The 13,679-nt window shown below is 54.1% G+C and overlaps 2 protein-coding genes across 4 annotated transcripts; both read right to left on the reverse strand.

Annotated features, from left to right (window-relative positions):
* Window positions 1-2,783: 2,783 nt before the first annotated feature.
* LOC311623680 (uncharacterized protein) lies at window positions 2,784-7,285 on the reverse strand. Of its 2 annotated transcripts, none has more exons than XM_084886057.1 (6): window positions 4,750-7,285; window positions 4,491-4,621; window positions 4,204-4,279; window positions 3,597-3,720; window positions 3,180-3,331; window positions 2,784-2,962 (listed from the first exon to the last, which is right to left on the reverse strand). In XM_084886057.1, the coding sequence occupies exons 1-5, from the start codon at window positions 4,760-4,762 to the stop codon at window positions 3,199-3,201; spliced, it is 477 nt and encodes a 158-aa protein (XP_084742183.1). In that variant the 5' UTR covers window positions 4,763-7,285; the 3' UTR covers window positions 2,784-2,962; window positions 3,180-3,198. The 2 variants fall into 2 exon arrangements, with proteins under 2 accessions (XP_084742183.1, XP_084742182.1); XM_084886056.1 differs by having other exon boundaries at window positions 4,204-4,288.
* A 131-nt stretch (window positions 7,286-7,416) lies between these two features.
* LOC311623667 (bone marrow stromal antigen 2-like) lies at window positions 7,417-10,627 on the reverse strand. 2 transcript variants are annotated; one of them, XM_084886040.1, is made up of 5 exons: window positions 9,931-10,625; window positions 8,854-8,929; window positions 8,522-8,603; window positions 8,122-8,255; window positions 7,417-7,912 (listed from the first exon to the last, which is right to left on the reverse strand). In XM_084886040.1, exons 1-4 carry the CDS (start codon window positions 10,393-10,395, stop codon window positions 8,141-8,143), a joined length of 738 nt encoding a protein of 245 aa, XP_084742166.1. In that variant the 5' UTR covers window positions 10,396-10,625; the 3' UTR covers window positions 7,417-7,912; window positions 8,122-8,140. The 2 variants fall into 2 exon arrangements, with proteins under 2 accessions (XP_084742166.1, XP_084742167.1); XM_084886041.1 differs by lacking the exons at window positions 7,417-7,912; window positions 8,522-8,603 and having other exon boundaries at window positions 8,121-8,255; window positions 9,931-10,627.
* Window positions 10,628-13,679: the final 3,052 nt, after the last annotated feature.

Here is a 13,679-nt window from a genome sequence, read left to right on the forward strand (position 1 = left end):
ACCAGTTTTGGCTGTAGTTAAGTCTTGATTGTTGTTGGTGTCACTGAGAGGAATTGACCTCCAGACCAATTGGCTCTGAGGACCCACTGTGTCTATAACAGAATTGCTGTGCTGGAGACACGTTTATGGGGCAGGACTGGTTCCAATAGGGCTTTGGTGCTCACTGATTCTGCCTCTTGAAAGTGTTCCTTATGAGAGTAGTTGAAATTTGGTGCCATCTCACACAGACCACTAGATACACTAGTTTCTGGATCTCCAATGGGGTGCATGTCAGCTACTGTCTGAGGCCACCCAGTAGGAGCTACAGCAAGAACTACAGTTTTCTCCTCTTTGCTTGGGGTTTGGCAGTTTTGGAGCAGTGTGACGGGAGCTGCAGTTTATTTGGTTAAGCTGCCACAGAGCAGGCCATTTATATGCAAAAGCCGTTGTGTGGAGCCTGGGTGGGTTTGTAGAATGTGGGGGGTGGGGTCTCAGGGTGTCACTAGGCTAGGGCGTGGCATACAGTGATGGCTGCCATCAGCCTTCTCTGTCTTTCTGCATTTCCAAGTTCCTGTGTCCCGCGCTCCAGTGCAGCAAACAATGATTGCTGGGTGCACCCCTGCAAAAAAGTCACCCTCCCTTTCTGACCCGAAGGCTAACAGTCCAGCTTCTCCCCATAGGTGTCTGGGTCCCACTCGAGTCCCCAGAAACTGGATTTCACAGTAATTGGGAGCTTGTCTCCCTTCTGGTTGAAAAATAGCCCTGCTGCCGAAACCGGTTTGGCTCAGTGGTAGAGCATTGGTCTGCGGACTAAAAGGTCCCAGGTTCGATTCCGGTCAGGGGCATGTACGTTGGTTGCGGGCACATCCCCAGTAGGGGGTGTGCAAGAGGTAGCTGGTCGATGTTTCTCTCATTGACGTTTCTAGCTCTCTATCTCTCTCCCTTCCTCTCTGTAAAAAATCAATAAAATATATTAAAAAAAAAAAAAGCCACGTGCCCAGTCTCCCTCCACCAGCTCGATTCTCGTGCCTCTGTACCTCAGCTTTTCAGCATTTGTGCTCCGTTCTTTTTTCCTTATAGTTGTAAAACATCCACTCAGCCTGCTTTCCTGAGGTTCTGGGTGATAGACGTTTTGTCTTTTAGTTGTAGTTTTGAAATTGTTGTACAAGTCTGCAGTTTCATTGTTTACCTTTGCCGCCATCTTGGTTTTTCCTGCCCCCCCCCCCAGGGTTATTTTTTTCTAAGGCCTCTATCCTTGTCTTGTAGATGGCTGTCTTCTCCCTGTGTCTCCTTCACTTGGTATTGGTTCTGTGTCTATATGGTTCTCAACCTCTTTAATGCCGCAATCCTTTAATACAGCTCCTCATGTTGTGGTGACCCCCAACCATAAAATTATTTTCATTGCTACTTCATAACTGTAATTTTGCTACTGCGAATGAATTGTAATGTAAGTATCTGTTTTTTCCGGGCATGAGCCTTGACCAGGAATTGAAGTGACCACCTTTTGGTGCTTGGGAAGATGCACAACCCCCTGAGCCACACCCACCGGGGCCAGCCCTGCACTTTCCATGGGAGGGGATGGGGAACCCAGACAAGGTGTCCTTCTCCTCACAGCCTGTGTTTCATTGGAAAGGGATGGGGAACAGGAGGCTCAGGGGACAGTGAGGAGAGAAGACTAGAATGCTGATAAAGCATCAAACAGAATGTCCAATGACAGCAGGAGGGTTAGGGAGAGGTTGGGGAGAGAAGAGATCAACCGAAAGACTTGTGTGCATGTATATAAGCATAACCAATGGACACAAAACTCTGGGGGGTGAGGGCATGTATGGGAGTGGGATGGGGGACAAAGGTAACATATGTACACATATAATACCATAATAAAGATGAAAAATAAAATGAAATTTTTAAAAATTGTTGAGGAAAAGTACAGTATAAGGCAACTCAAAATCACCCTTTGAGGTTTATTCTTAAAGGGTGAACTAAACTTGTGACCGCTTGGAAATTATGTAAATATCCTATTATAATGAACAATGTTAAAAAAGAGAGAGAGAGAGAGAGAGAGAGAGAGAGAGAGAGAGAGAGAGAGAGAGAGAGAGAATAGAATGCTGAGCTCTGAAAAGGTACCGATGGGGGTGGGGAAAGGGTGGACAGTCCTTTAGGATGAATCCGTCAGAAAAGAGGGCTGGGGAGGAAGTGGGGTGAGTGGTACCTGACCAAACCCTGTGGGTTTCTGGGGATGTTCTGGATCAAGGAAGGCTGTGTGTAGACATCAAGGGGTCCCAGATGCTTGGGATGGACACAGTGATCCTTCAGGAACTACAGAGTAAGTTCATTCCCCCAAAAGGGGATGCTTACTTTGTGGAACCCAAAGACCCAGAAAAAGTTCCCTTCCAGAAACCATGACAGCAAAGGACAGATGCCCCCTCCCACTTCATGACCCGCCGGCTTGGACAGACGGTGGAAGGATGGGGCAGCTTTGTGCCAACTTTGATGCTTCCCCACCTCTAAGGCTGCCCATGACCCACCCCTGCCACCTGGCCCCGGCCTCCCCCGTCCGTCCCCTCCCCACAGCAGTGTTGGCCCTCAGGCCTGGCCAGCTCAGGGGACCCAGAGGCAAACAGGTGAATCCAGGTGGTGGCCTAAGAGACAAGAAGGCCGAGTCAGGGCGGGATTGAGGCGACAGAACTCGCCCCAGCCCTTCCCTGAGCCTCACCCCGCTCCTGCCTGGACCCTCCCTCTGACCCCCACAACAGGTGGGTCTGGGTGCCTGTCACTCCTCGAGTCAATTGTCAGACAGAGATGGGTTGAATGCTATGAAGATTTATTAGGATAGTGCAGGCCGAATGGGAGAGAGCGCCTCTGGGACCAGGTTGTTATCTTTCCAAGATGAGAGGAGACTCAGAGAAGGAGCAGGGACTGCATTCTGAGGTTCATCCCCATGGCCCCGGGTGAACAACTCTCAGCCAGGTCAGAATGGCTTTGCCTGATCAGAAGAGAACATGGCGGTTAGCAGACAGGAATAAAGGGATGGCATAGCGGGTCCCCACTGTTCTATTTCTGCCCCAACAGCTCCTCTCTGACACTCCTCCCCCTCCCTCCCAAAGGCCTCTCCTCAGCGCCCAGCCTCCTCCCCAGGCAGGCCCCCACCCAGGCCCTGACTGTCCCTAGCTCCTCCCATCCCTGTCCAGCCCCCTCCTCACCTGCAGGCTTCCTGGGACCTCAGGCCAGTAGGGCCTGGAGGCTCAGGATCAGGAGCACAAGGACTGTCAGGCCAGCAGGGGTCACGGAGAGGCGCAGGCTGATCCCGGAGTTGGGGGGGCACTTGGCAGAGAGCAAGGCCTCCTTCTCTTGTCTGAGGGGGAGATGGGACAATCAGCAGGCTGCCAGGCCTGGCTCCACTGGTGCTGGGGCTCGAAGGCCCTCCACATCGGCTCTCTTCCTCAGCAATCACTGGGCAGGAGAGGGGCCGGTGGCTCCAGAGTTGGGTGGCTGGAGGGCCAAGGCTGGGACTCCAACTTTGTCCCCAGGGCAAGGGGACTTTTCAGAGCCGAGGGGACCCTAGGTCTTGGTGTTGAATGGAGGAAGGGGCGTGGCCTGGGGTGGGTGGGTGTCCTGACCTTAGTTGTTTCACCTCCTCATATTTCTTCTGCAGCTCCATGCATTTGTCCTGCAGCTCCGAGGATTTTTTCTCCAGCTCACAGGATTTCTCCTGCAGCTCCTGATTCAATGTTTTGATTTCCTCTAAGGAGGGACAGAGCATGTGTCAGCACCCTCAACTGGCCCCACCTCGGGACAGGACCCCGCCTCCAGCCCGCCTGCATTGGAGCCAGTGCACCTTGGAAGTCTTTAAAGCCCGCCCCTTCCTTCTTCCACTCCCCTGGGTCTTGTTCCTCTCACCCAGTGTTCTCAACCTTCCTAATGCTGCAACCCTTTAATACAGCTCCTCATGTTGTGGTGACCCCAACCTTAAAATTATTTTCCTTGCTACTTCATAACTGTCATTTTGCTACTGCTATGAATCATTATGTAAATATCTGTGTTTTCCGATGGTCTTAGGCTACTCCTGTGAAAGGGTCGTTCGACCTCCAAAGGGGTCATGACCTACAGGTTGAGAACCACTGCTCTACCCGGACCCCAATCCTGAGGCCCTCCCCCTCCCTCCTCTTCACACCTGACCTGCCCCTGCCAACTCCCTTAATGCAGCCAGGCCTGTGTTTTTCTCACCTTGAAGCTTCTGCACCACCACCTGTTGCTGGTTGCCCCTAGCCATCTCTATCAGCAGGGCAATCATCAGGGTCACCTGGGATGTCTTGGAAGAGTAAGGGCATTGGAATCTGATGGGGTTGGCTGCTGTGTCTGCCGCCCTCCCTGTCACCCAAACTTCCCACCCCCAGCTTGCTCTCCAGAAAGTCTGCAAACTTTCCACACTCCTGCTCTGCTCGGAGGCCATCCTTGCCAGCTGGACTATTGGCCTTGGCAGCCAAAAGGACTGCTGCCGCAGACAGACTTACCACAAATAGACCCAGCAGGATCCCCACCCACACACGCAGCTTGCAGTCCTCCAGCTTCTTGGGGTACTCATGCGTGGGCACAGGGGGGCGGCAGTAAAAGCAGGGTGCCATCCACAGGGATTTGGGGGAGCCTGGGAGGGAGTTCGGGAAGAAAGCTGGAACTTCCTACTCGCTGAAGCTGCCCCCTTATTAGCAAAGAATCTGTGCTGACCAATGAAAACCTCCAAAACCCGGCTTGTGCAGGAAGAGGACAGTTTACCTTTCACTTTCATTTCCCAGAAATGAGGTGCGTTGTTGCTGCTACATTATGGGCTTGGTCCTTGTGGGCTGGCTGCTGGCCCGTGAGCTCCTGTGGGAGAGGACACCCCATCGCAAGGCCCTCCCTTCTCCTGTGTCCCTGAGGGGACAGAGGCAGTGACCGGAAGCCTAGGGCATCCAGCCTTGTGTGCCTGTGGACTGTCACCTGAAGAGGCAGAGCCATCATTGGTCCAGTCCCCAGCTGGGGAAACTGAGGCTGAGAGGTGAGTGGTGGCTGGGAGTGGGCAGGGCCGGGGACTCGCCCAAGAGGCTGGTGTTGGTGTCACTCTCCGCAGTGACCCAGCAGGAGCACCCTGAGCATCCCTGCTGCTGTCTCAGGGGACCCTGGGGGCCACGGAGGCTGTCGGAGGAGGAATATCCTTCTGCCTGGACCGCTTAAAGCCACTCAGCAGCCACAGGACCAGGATGGGGATGCTCTTGCTGAGGAGTCCCCAAGGAGCTTGTGCAGCCCCTGAGCAGGCGCCTCTCTCCAGCCCAGGACCCCAGGGGCAAGGACACAGCCCTGGGGAAGGCGGACCTGTGTGAGCTGCGCTGTGCTGGCCTTCACACCATAGGGCCAAGGCGGGCCCAGCACTGCGGGTCGGAGGCCAAGGCTGTGAGTGAGCTCCCTGCCTCCCTGTGGGACTCTGGGCAAGCAATGCCCCTCTGCCTCAGCTTCCACTGTGAAATGGGGGTGATGATACAGTAACATTTTTTGTGCCCCCCCCCACCCCCAATTTTGCCACTGAGGCCAGTGCCTTCCTCCCCTCGCACTAGTCCTGGCCCTGCAAAGAGAAAGCTGTGGGTTTTCCCTATAAACCAGTGATGCCACCATTCTTCTGTTCGCTCAGGTTAAGGTCCAAGCACTTGTGACCAAGTCTGATTGGCAGCGAGGGTGGGGAATCTCAGGAAAGTGAGGAGAGGGAAGAGGCGGGCACTGTGATCTCTGATGAGGCTCTCAAGTTTGTGAGAATGTACTCCCACATAGCTTCTATTTTTTAATATATTGTTATCTATTTCAGAGAGGAAGGGAGAGGGAAAGAGAGATAGAAACATCAATGATGAATGAGAATCATCGATTGGCTGCCTCCTGGACACCCCCTACCAGGATGTGCCCGCAACCAAGGTACATTCCCTTGACCAGAATCGAACCTGGGACTTTTCAGTCCACAGACCAACGCTCTATCCACTGAGCTAAACTGGTTTCAGCTGGCTTTATTTTTTAAATTGATTTTTGTTTTTAATTGATTGATTTTAGAGAGAGAGGGAGTGAGGGAGAGAAACATCATTTTGTTGTCTCACTTATTTATGCACTCATTGATTGATTCTTGTTTGTGCCCTTACTGAGGATTGAACTGTGACCTTGGCATACCAAGAGGACACTGAAACCAACTGAGCTACCCAGCCAGGTCTTAACTGAGTTTTAGAGACAGAGGAAGAAGAGGGGAAGGCACAGGGAAAGAGAGAGAAATCTATGTGAGAGCAAAACATTGATAGGCAGGATCTTGCATGCCCTCTAGCCGGGAAGGAGCCTGCAACCTGGGTATGAGACTTGCCCAGGAATTGAACTGGCAACCTTTTGGTGCTTGGGAAGATGCACAACCACCTGAGCCACACCCACTGGGGCCAGCCCTGCACTTTCCAGGGGAGGGGATGGAGAACCAGACAAGGTGTCCTTCTCTTCACAGCCTCGGTTTCCATGGAAAGGGATGGGGAGCAGGAGCCTCAGGAGACGGAGAGGAGAGAAGACTAGAATGCTGAGCACTGAGGAGGCACTGATGGGGCTGGGGGAAGGGTGGACAGTCCTTTGGGATGAATCCATCGGAGAAGAGGGCTGGGGAGGCAGTGAGTGGGTGGTACTTGACCAAACCCTGTGGGTTTCTGGGAACATTCCGGAGCAAGGTAGCCTGGTTGTAGACATCAAAGGGTCCCAGATGCTTGGGACAGACACAGTGATCCTCCAGGAACTACAGAGTAAGGTCATTCCCCCAAAAGTGGATGCTTACTTTGTGGAACCCAAAGACCCAGAAAAAGTTCCCTTCCAGAAACCATGACAGCAAAGGACAGATGCCCCCTCCCACTTCATGACCCGCCGGCTTGGTCGGACGGGGGGGGGGGGGGGGGGATGGGGGACTGGAAGGATGGGGCAGCTTTGGGCCAACTTTGATGCTTCCTCACCTCTAAGGCTGCCCATGACCCACCCCCTGCCACCTGGCCCCGGCCTCCCCCATCCGTCCCCTCCCCACAGCAGTGTTGGGCCTCAGGCCTGGCCAGGTCAGGGGACCCAGAGGCAAACAGGCGAGTCCAGGTGGTGGCCTAAGAGACAAGAAGGCCGAGTCAGGGTGGGATTGAGGCCACAGAACTCGCCCCAGCCCCTACATGAGCCTCACCCCACTCCTGTCTGGACCCTCCCTCTGACACCCACAACAGGTGGGTCTGGGTGCCTGTCACTCCTTGAGTCAATTTTCAGACAGAGATGGGTTGAATGCTATGAAGATTTATTAGGATAGTGCTGGCCGAATGGGAGAGAGCGCCTCTGGGACCAGGTTGTTATCTTTCCAAAATGAGAGACTCTCAGAAAACGAGACTGCTTTTTTTCTTTTCTTTCCTTTCTTTTTTTTTTTAAAAAAAACATATTTTATTGATGTTTTACAGAGAGAGGATTTGAAAGGGATAGAGAGTTAGAAACATCGATGAGAGAGAAACATCGATTAGCTGCCTCCTGCACACCTCCCACTGAGGATGTACTCGCAATCAAGGTACATGCCCTTGAAGGGAGTCCAACAGGGACCTTTCAGCCCCGCAGGCTGACGCTCTATCCACCGAGCCAAACCGGTTTCGGCTCTTTTTTTATTTTATTTTAAATTGATTGTTTACAGAGAGGGAGAGAGAGTTAGAAACATCGATGAGAGAGAAACATAGATCAGCTGCCTTCTGCACACCTCCCATTGGGTATGTGCCCACAGCCAGGGTACATGCCCTGGACTGGAATTGAACCTGGGGACCTTCAGTCCGTAGGCCCACGCTCTTCCGCTTAGCCAAATTGGTTATGGCCAGACTGCATTCTGCAGTTCATCCTCATGGCCCTGGGCGAACATCGCTCAGCCAGGTTAGAATGGCTTTGCCTGATCAGAAGAGAACATGGCGGTTAGCAGACAGGAATAACAGGATGGCATAGCGGGTCCCCACTGTTCTATTTCTGCCCCAACAGCTCCTCTCTGAGATTCCTCTCCCTCCCTCCCTCTCCTCAGCGCCCAGCTTCCTCCCCAGGCAGGCCCCACCCAGGCCCTGACTGTCCCTAGCTCCTCCCATGCCCCTCCAGCCCCCTCCTCACCTGCAGGCTTCCTGGGACCTCAGGCCAGCAGGGCCAGGAGGCTCAGGGTCAGGAGCAAAGGGGCCACAGAGAGAGGGAGGCTGATCCCAGAGTTGGGGGGGCACTTGGCAGAGACCAAGGCCTCATTCTCTTGTCTGAGGGAAAGAAGGGGATAATCAGCAGGCTGCCAGGCCTGGCTTCACTGGTGCTGGGCTCGAAGGCCCTCCACATCTGCTCTCCTTCCTCAGCAATCACTGGGCAGGAGAGGGGCCAGTGGCTCCCAGAGTTGGGTGGCTGGAGGGCCAAGGCTGGGACTCCAACTTTGTCCCCAGGGCAAGGGGACTTTTCAGAGCCGTGGGGACCCTAGGTCTTGGGGTTGGAAGGAGGAAGGGGTGTGGCCTGGGGTGGTGGGTGTCCTGACCTTAGTTTCTCCAGCTCCTGGGACTTGTCCTGCAGCTCTGCGGATTTGTCCTGCAGCGACTGATTCAATGACTTGATCTCCTCTTAGGAGAGACAGAGAGTGTGTCAGCACCCTCTCCTGGCCCCACCTCGGGACAGGACCCCGCCTCTAGCCCGCCTTCATTTGGCCAGTGCACCTTGGAAAACCGGCATGCCCGCCCCTTCCTACTCCCACTGGACTGGGTCCTGTCCCTCTCCCCAGACCCCAATCCCGAGGCCCTCCCCTTCCCTCCTCTTCACACCTGACCTGCTCCTGCAAACTCCCTACCGGAGTCAGGCCTGTGTTTTTCTCACCTTGAAGCTTCTGCACCAGCTCCTGTTGCTTGCGGCCCCCAGCCTTCTCCTCTTCCAGGGAAATCTTCAGGGTCTCCTGGGATGCCATGGAGGAGTGAGGGTGTTGGAAACTGGGGCTCTTATACCTGGTGGGGTTGGCTGCTGTCCCTGGGCCCACCCCCCTCCCCAGGCCCAAACCCCTTTCAGGATTCTTTCCAACCCTCTCTGAGCCTGTCTCTACCCTGAAGAATGGCCACAGTCTCCTACCTTCCCAGGGAGTGTTCCTCAAAATGGGAGTTTCAAGCACTCCCCTCCCCCCCGGGGAAATTGGAGGCTCTCTTGGCACAAAGCCTAGAAGGGATTTCCAGATCTTCTGTGCTATTGTCCAAGGGGAGTTAGAGTCCCCTCAAGCCCCGAACACATGGGATTTCTGAACCCACGTTCTATGTCCAGAGGGAGTTTCAAGGACCCCATATCGAGACCCCAGTTAAAATGCTGCCTCTTAGGGATGCACTGGAAGTATCAAGGGCCCCTGTCTTGCCCTGGGTAAGATCGTCATCCCTATATGTCAAGGTTGTGGGCTCAATCTCTGGTCAGTGCACATACCGAGAATGAACCAATGAGTGCATCAATAAGTGGAACAACAAATCAATGTTTCTCTCACTCTCTTTCTTCCTCTCTTTAAAATCAATCAATAAAAATTAAAATAAAAAAAAAGAAAGAAAGAAAAAGCCCCCTGCCTTCTTCGGAGTCGGGTGGTGTCCCCATCCCCACCCCAGAGGGGATTTCTGCTTCCCTGTGACTGTGCCCGGGGGGAGTCCCCAGCCGCCCTAGACCAGTGTCCTGGAGTTTGCAGATTCATCCACATGTGACTGGGGATACTGAGGCCCCTTATGGGTTCTCTGGGGTCCCACACTGGCACCCCAGAGGGACTTGTGCTCCCCAAACCCTGGTGGGGAAATCCAGGCTCCCCATGGAGGGGCCTAGGGGCAGGTTCAAGGTCTATTTCGATCTCCAGCTGGACTCTGGGGTCCCCCAGCACCTGGACCCTAGGATCCTCCCAAGCACAGGGCCTCTCTAGGAGGGGCAGTCACTTACCACAGTCTGGTTACAAGTGGCAGCTTGGGCCTCAGTGCCCCGCAAGGCGTCCTGGGCCTGGGTCAGCTCCTGCTCCAGGAGGTGGTTGATGTTTCGACACTCCTGCTCAGCTCGGAGGCCATCCTTGCAAGCTGGGCTATTGACCTTGGCAGCGAGAACGCCGACCGCCACAGACAGACCCACCACCAGTAGGCCCAGCAGGATCACCACAAGCTCCACCCACACAGGCAGCTTGCAGTCCCCAAGCTTCTTGGGGTTCTCATCCATGGGCAAGCGGGAGTAGCGGCAAGAAGTGGGTGCCATCCAGAGGGATTTGTGGGAGCCGGGGAGGGAGTTTGGAAAGAAACCTAGAACTTTTATACTTGCTGGAGCTGCCTCCTTATTACCATAGGATCTATGCCGACCAATGAAAACTTCCAAAACTCGGCATTTGTAGGAAGAGGACAGGTTAGCTTTCACTTTCATTTCCCAGAAATGAGGTGCGTTGTTGCTGCTAAATTATGGGCTTGGTCCTTGTGGGTTGGCTGCTGGCCCATGAGCTCCTGTGGGAGAGGACACCCCATTGCAAGGCCCTCCCTTCTCCTGTGCCTCTGAAGGGGACAGAGGCAGTGACCGGAAGCCTAGGGCATGCCAGCCTTGAGTGCCTGTGGACTGTGACCTGAAGAGGCAGAGCCATCATTGGTCCAATCCCCAGCTGGGGAAACTGGGGCTGAGAGGTGAGTGGTGGCTGTGAGTGGGTCTCTCTCCGCAGTGACCCAGCAGGAGCTCCCTGAGCATCCCTGCTGCTGTCTCAGGGAACCCTGGGGGCCACGGAGGCTGTCGGAGGAGGAATATGCTTCTGCCTGGACCGCTTAAAGCCACTCAGCAGCCACAGGACCAGGATGGGGATTGTTATGGGGTGACCCACAAGAGACCACCTCCGGAGTCAGAGATCAAAATGTATGAGCCTTTATCAAGCCGGCCAGCGACCACAGTTGCAGCACTTCACGGCTGTAAAGGCCGAACTGCCGTGCCGACCTCAGGTGTTACAGCAAATTCATACTCAAAATCCACAAGAGGGAGTTGGGACAGTTACTATGACAACCCAAAGGTGACAACAGTGATTTCAGCGTTTCCAAGGAACTCAGGGCACAGGTGCAACACCAGGCACGCTGGGCCTGAGCGTGAACCGCCACCTCCCTCCAAACTCCCACCGACCCATTCATTGTTCGGTGACCTGCTCCACCTCCCTTGGTCCCAAGGCTCCTGCATCCAGGCGGCCGAGGAGCTGTGCAGTGTTTGCAGCCCAGAACGTTCCCTGCTGGTCTTCACGGGGAATCAAATGGATTTTTCAGACTCCTCCCCTCCTTCCCCGGGGATGCGCAGGTGATGGGTGTGGAGGACCATGCGGTTTGCAGCCAGCATTCTACTTCGGATGAAGTTCAGTAAGCGTTTGGCAAAGCACGGGCCAAACAGTGAAATGAGGAGCGGGAGGACCAGGGGTCAGGCTGTGGCCTACAAGAGGGTAGTCAGCCGTGGTGACCATGTGAACAGGTTTTCACACCAACGTCCTGCGACCCTTCTCCTTCCTAAGGCTAAATCTTAGCATTTCCTGAGTCAGGCTAAGTCTTAGCATTTCCTGAGCTGACTCAGCCTCTCCCTGATGAGTGGTTTGTGTAAAGACAAGCCTCCTTGTTTTAGGAACAATAAATCTAATCCCCTCCGGTTCTGCAGGACTACCTCCCTCACCTAGGGAGCTTAAGGAGTCTTCTAGCTGTCCTACCGATGTTTCCTGGTCGACCTGTTGTCCTGGCTCTTTGTAATTCTGATGTATTTCTGTTATTAGAGCGGCAGTCCCGCCAGGCCTAGTCCTGCTAGGAGGGGGACCAGGACAGGGCACCCTCTTCTACCTTCTAGGTTCTAATCTGAAGTTCCCTACCTCCGTCCCCAGAGTGACAGTACACTTGCGGTAGGATATGAGGAAGGATACATATGCCAGGACCTGTTGGTGAAAGCAAAGAAGGGGGAAGGCACTAGGTACCGTCCCATTGCTGCACGCCCACCACGTCCCCTCCAGTGCTACAGAATACCTATCAGGGACTCATCATACTCTCGAGGCAGTTCTGTGACCTGAGTGCATGAGGACGAGTGTGGCTCGGGTATTCTCTGCACAGGTGAGGAGGCATAAAAGAAGGGTGCTTATGTGGGGGCCCGCGTTAGTGTGACGTTGAGGGGGTTCTCAGTGCACCTTGCTGTCCACCTTTCAGCAGTCTCCTCAGCTTTCTTGGCCTGAGTCCGACGGACCCAATGCTTCTTTCCCCCCAACCAAGGCCAGTGCCTTCCTCCCCTCGCACTAGTCCTGGCCCTGCAAACAGAAAGCTGTGGGTTTTCCCTATAAACCGGTGATGCCGCCATTCTTCTGTTTGCTCAGGTTAAGGTCCAAGCACTTGTGACCAAGTCTGATTGGCAGCGAGGAGGTGGAATCTCAGGAAAGTGATGAGAGGGAAGAGGTGGGCGTTGTGATCTCTGATGAGGAAGTTGAGGATGCTCCCCTGCCATGGGACCCCTTCATACCAGGAAAAGCAGAGCACAGTGTGGGGGTGGAAAGCACACTTTCCTTCCACTTTCTAGTGGTTCTGGCTAGACTCCTAATCCAAGTAACACAGACAGGGGAACAGGCACCAAAAGGCAGCTTGCTTGCAGATGACATGATATCACACATGACAGCTTCATTACGTGTCTGTATTGTGCCATGGGAGCCCCCAGGGCAGCGGGGCATTCGGGGCCTGGGTTCCATCCAGAGGTACAGAGAGGGGGCCCATGTGCCTGCACTGGGGAAGGAGGTCTGCTGGGCCACCTGCAACCTGGACTTGGGTCCAAAGGGCCTCGCTCGGGTCCTCTTCGTCCTCCCCTCCTCGTTCACGTTAAACCGCAGAGGCCTGTGATGGCTCCCCCTGGAGCAGGTCCTCCTCTAAGTCCCTTTCAGGCCGTTAGGGAGGAGGGCGGGGTTCTTCCTGAGGCTGTTGTTTCTTGAAAGTAACAGCTTAAAACAGGCAGGATCTGCAAAGGCGTGTTTGGGGTGGTACCCTGTGCTCCCCTCAACAGGAACAACAACCCCCACCAACAGGGTTTCCCCAGAGTCAGGAAATGTTTGTGATAAGAGAATATACTTACACCTAGATTATATTTTTAAATATATTGTTCTCGATTTCAGAGAGGAAGGGAGAGGGAAAGAGAGAGAGAAACATCAATGATGAATGAGAATCACTGATTGGCTGCCTCCTGCACACCCACTACTGGGGGTCAAGCCCTCAACAGGAACATGTGCCCTTGACCGGAATCAAACATGGGGCCCTTCAGTGCACAGACCAATGCTCTACCCACAGCGACAAACCAGCTAAGGCTACAGCCTGGCTTCCTGATATAGCAGCCAGCTTCCCGTAGAAGGCCAGGGAAAGTAGGCAGGTGTGGTCCGTACAGCTATGAGATCTGGGGCAACGTCTTTTCTCTGAGTTTCAGGAGGCAGAGAAATGAGCAACGTTACCACACACCCTGCCCTCTGGCAAGAGAGAGGATGGGCAGTTAATCCACAGAAAGTTCAAGACCCAGTAGGAGGCCATAACACGTAGATGAAGATGCCCTGAGCTGTTTGGCAGCCAATGGTTTTTTGAGAGAGTGGAAGGAGTTTAGGGGAAATGCCTTCAGCCATTCCCTACGGGTGATACCATACGTGACTCAGCCTTTGTTGACTCCCCAAGTTCCGTCAACCT

The sequence above is a fragment of the Pipistrellus hanaki genome, assembly GCF_964339955.1.
Source record: "Pipistrellus hanaki genome assembly, chromosome: 5".
Lineage (NCBI taxonomy): Eukaryota > Metazoa > Chordata > Mammalia > Chiroptera > Vespertilionidae > Pipistrellus > Pipistrellus hanaki.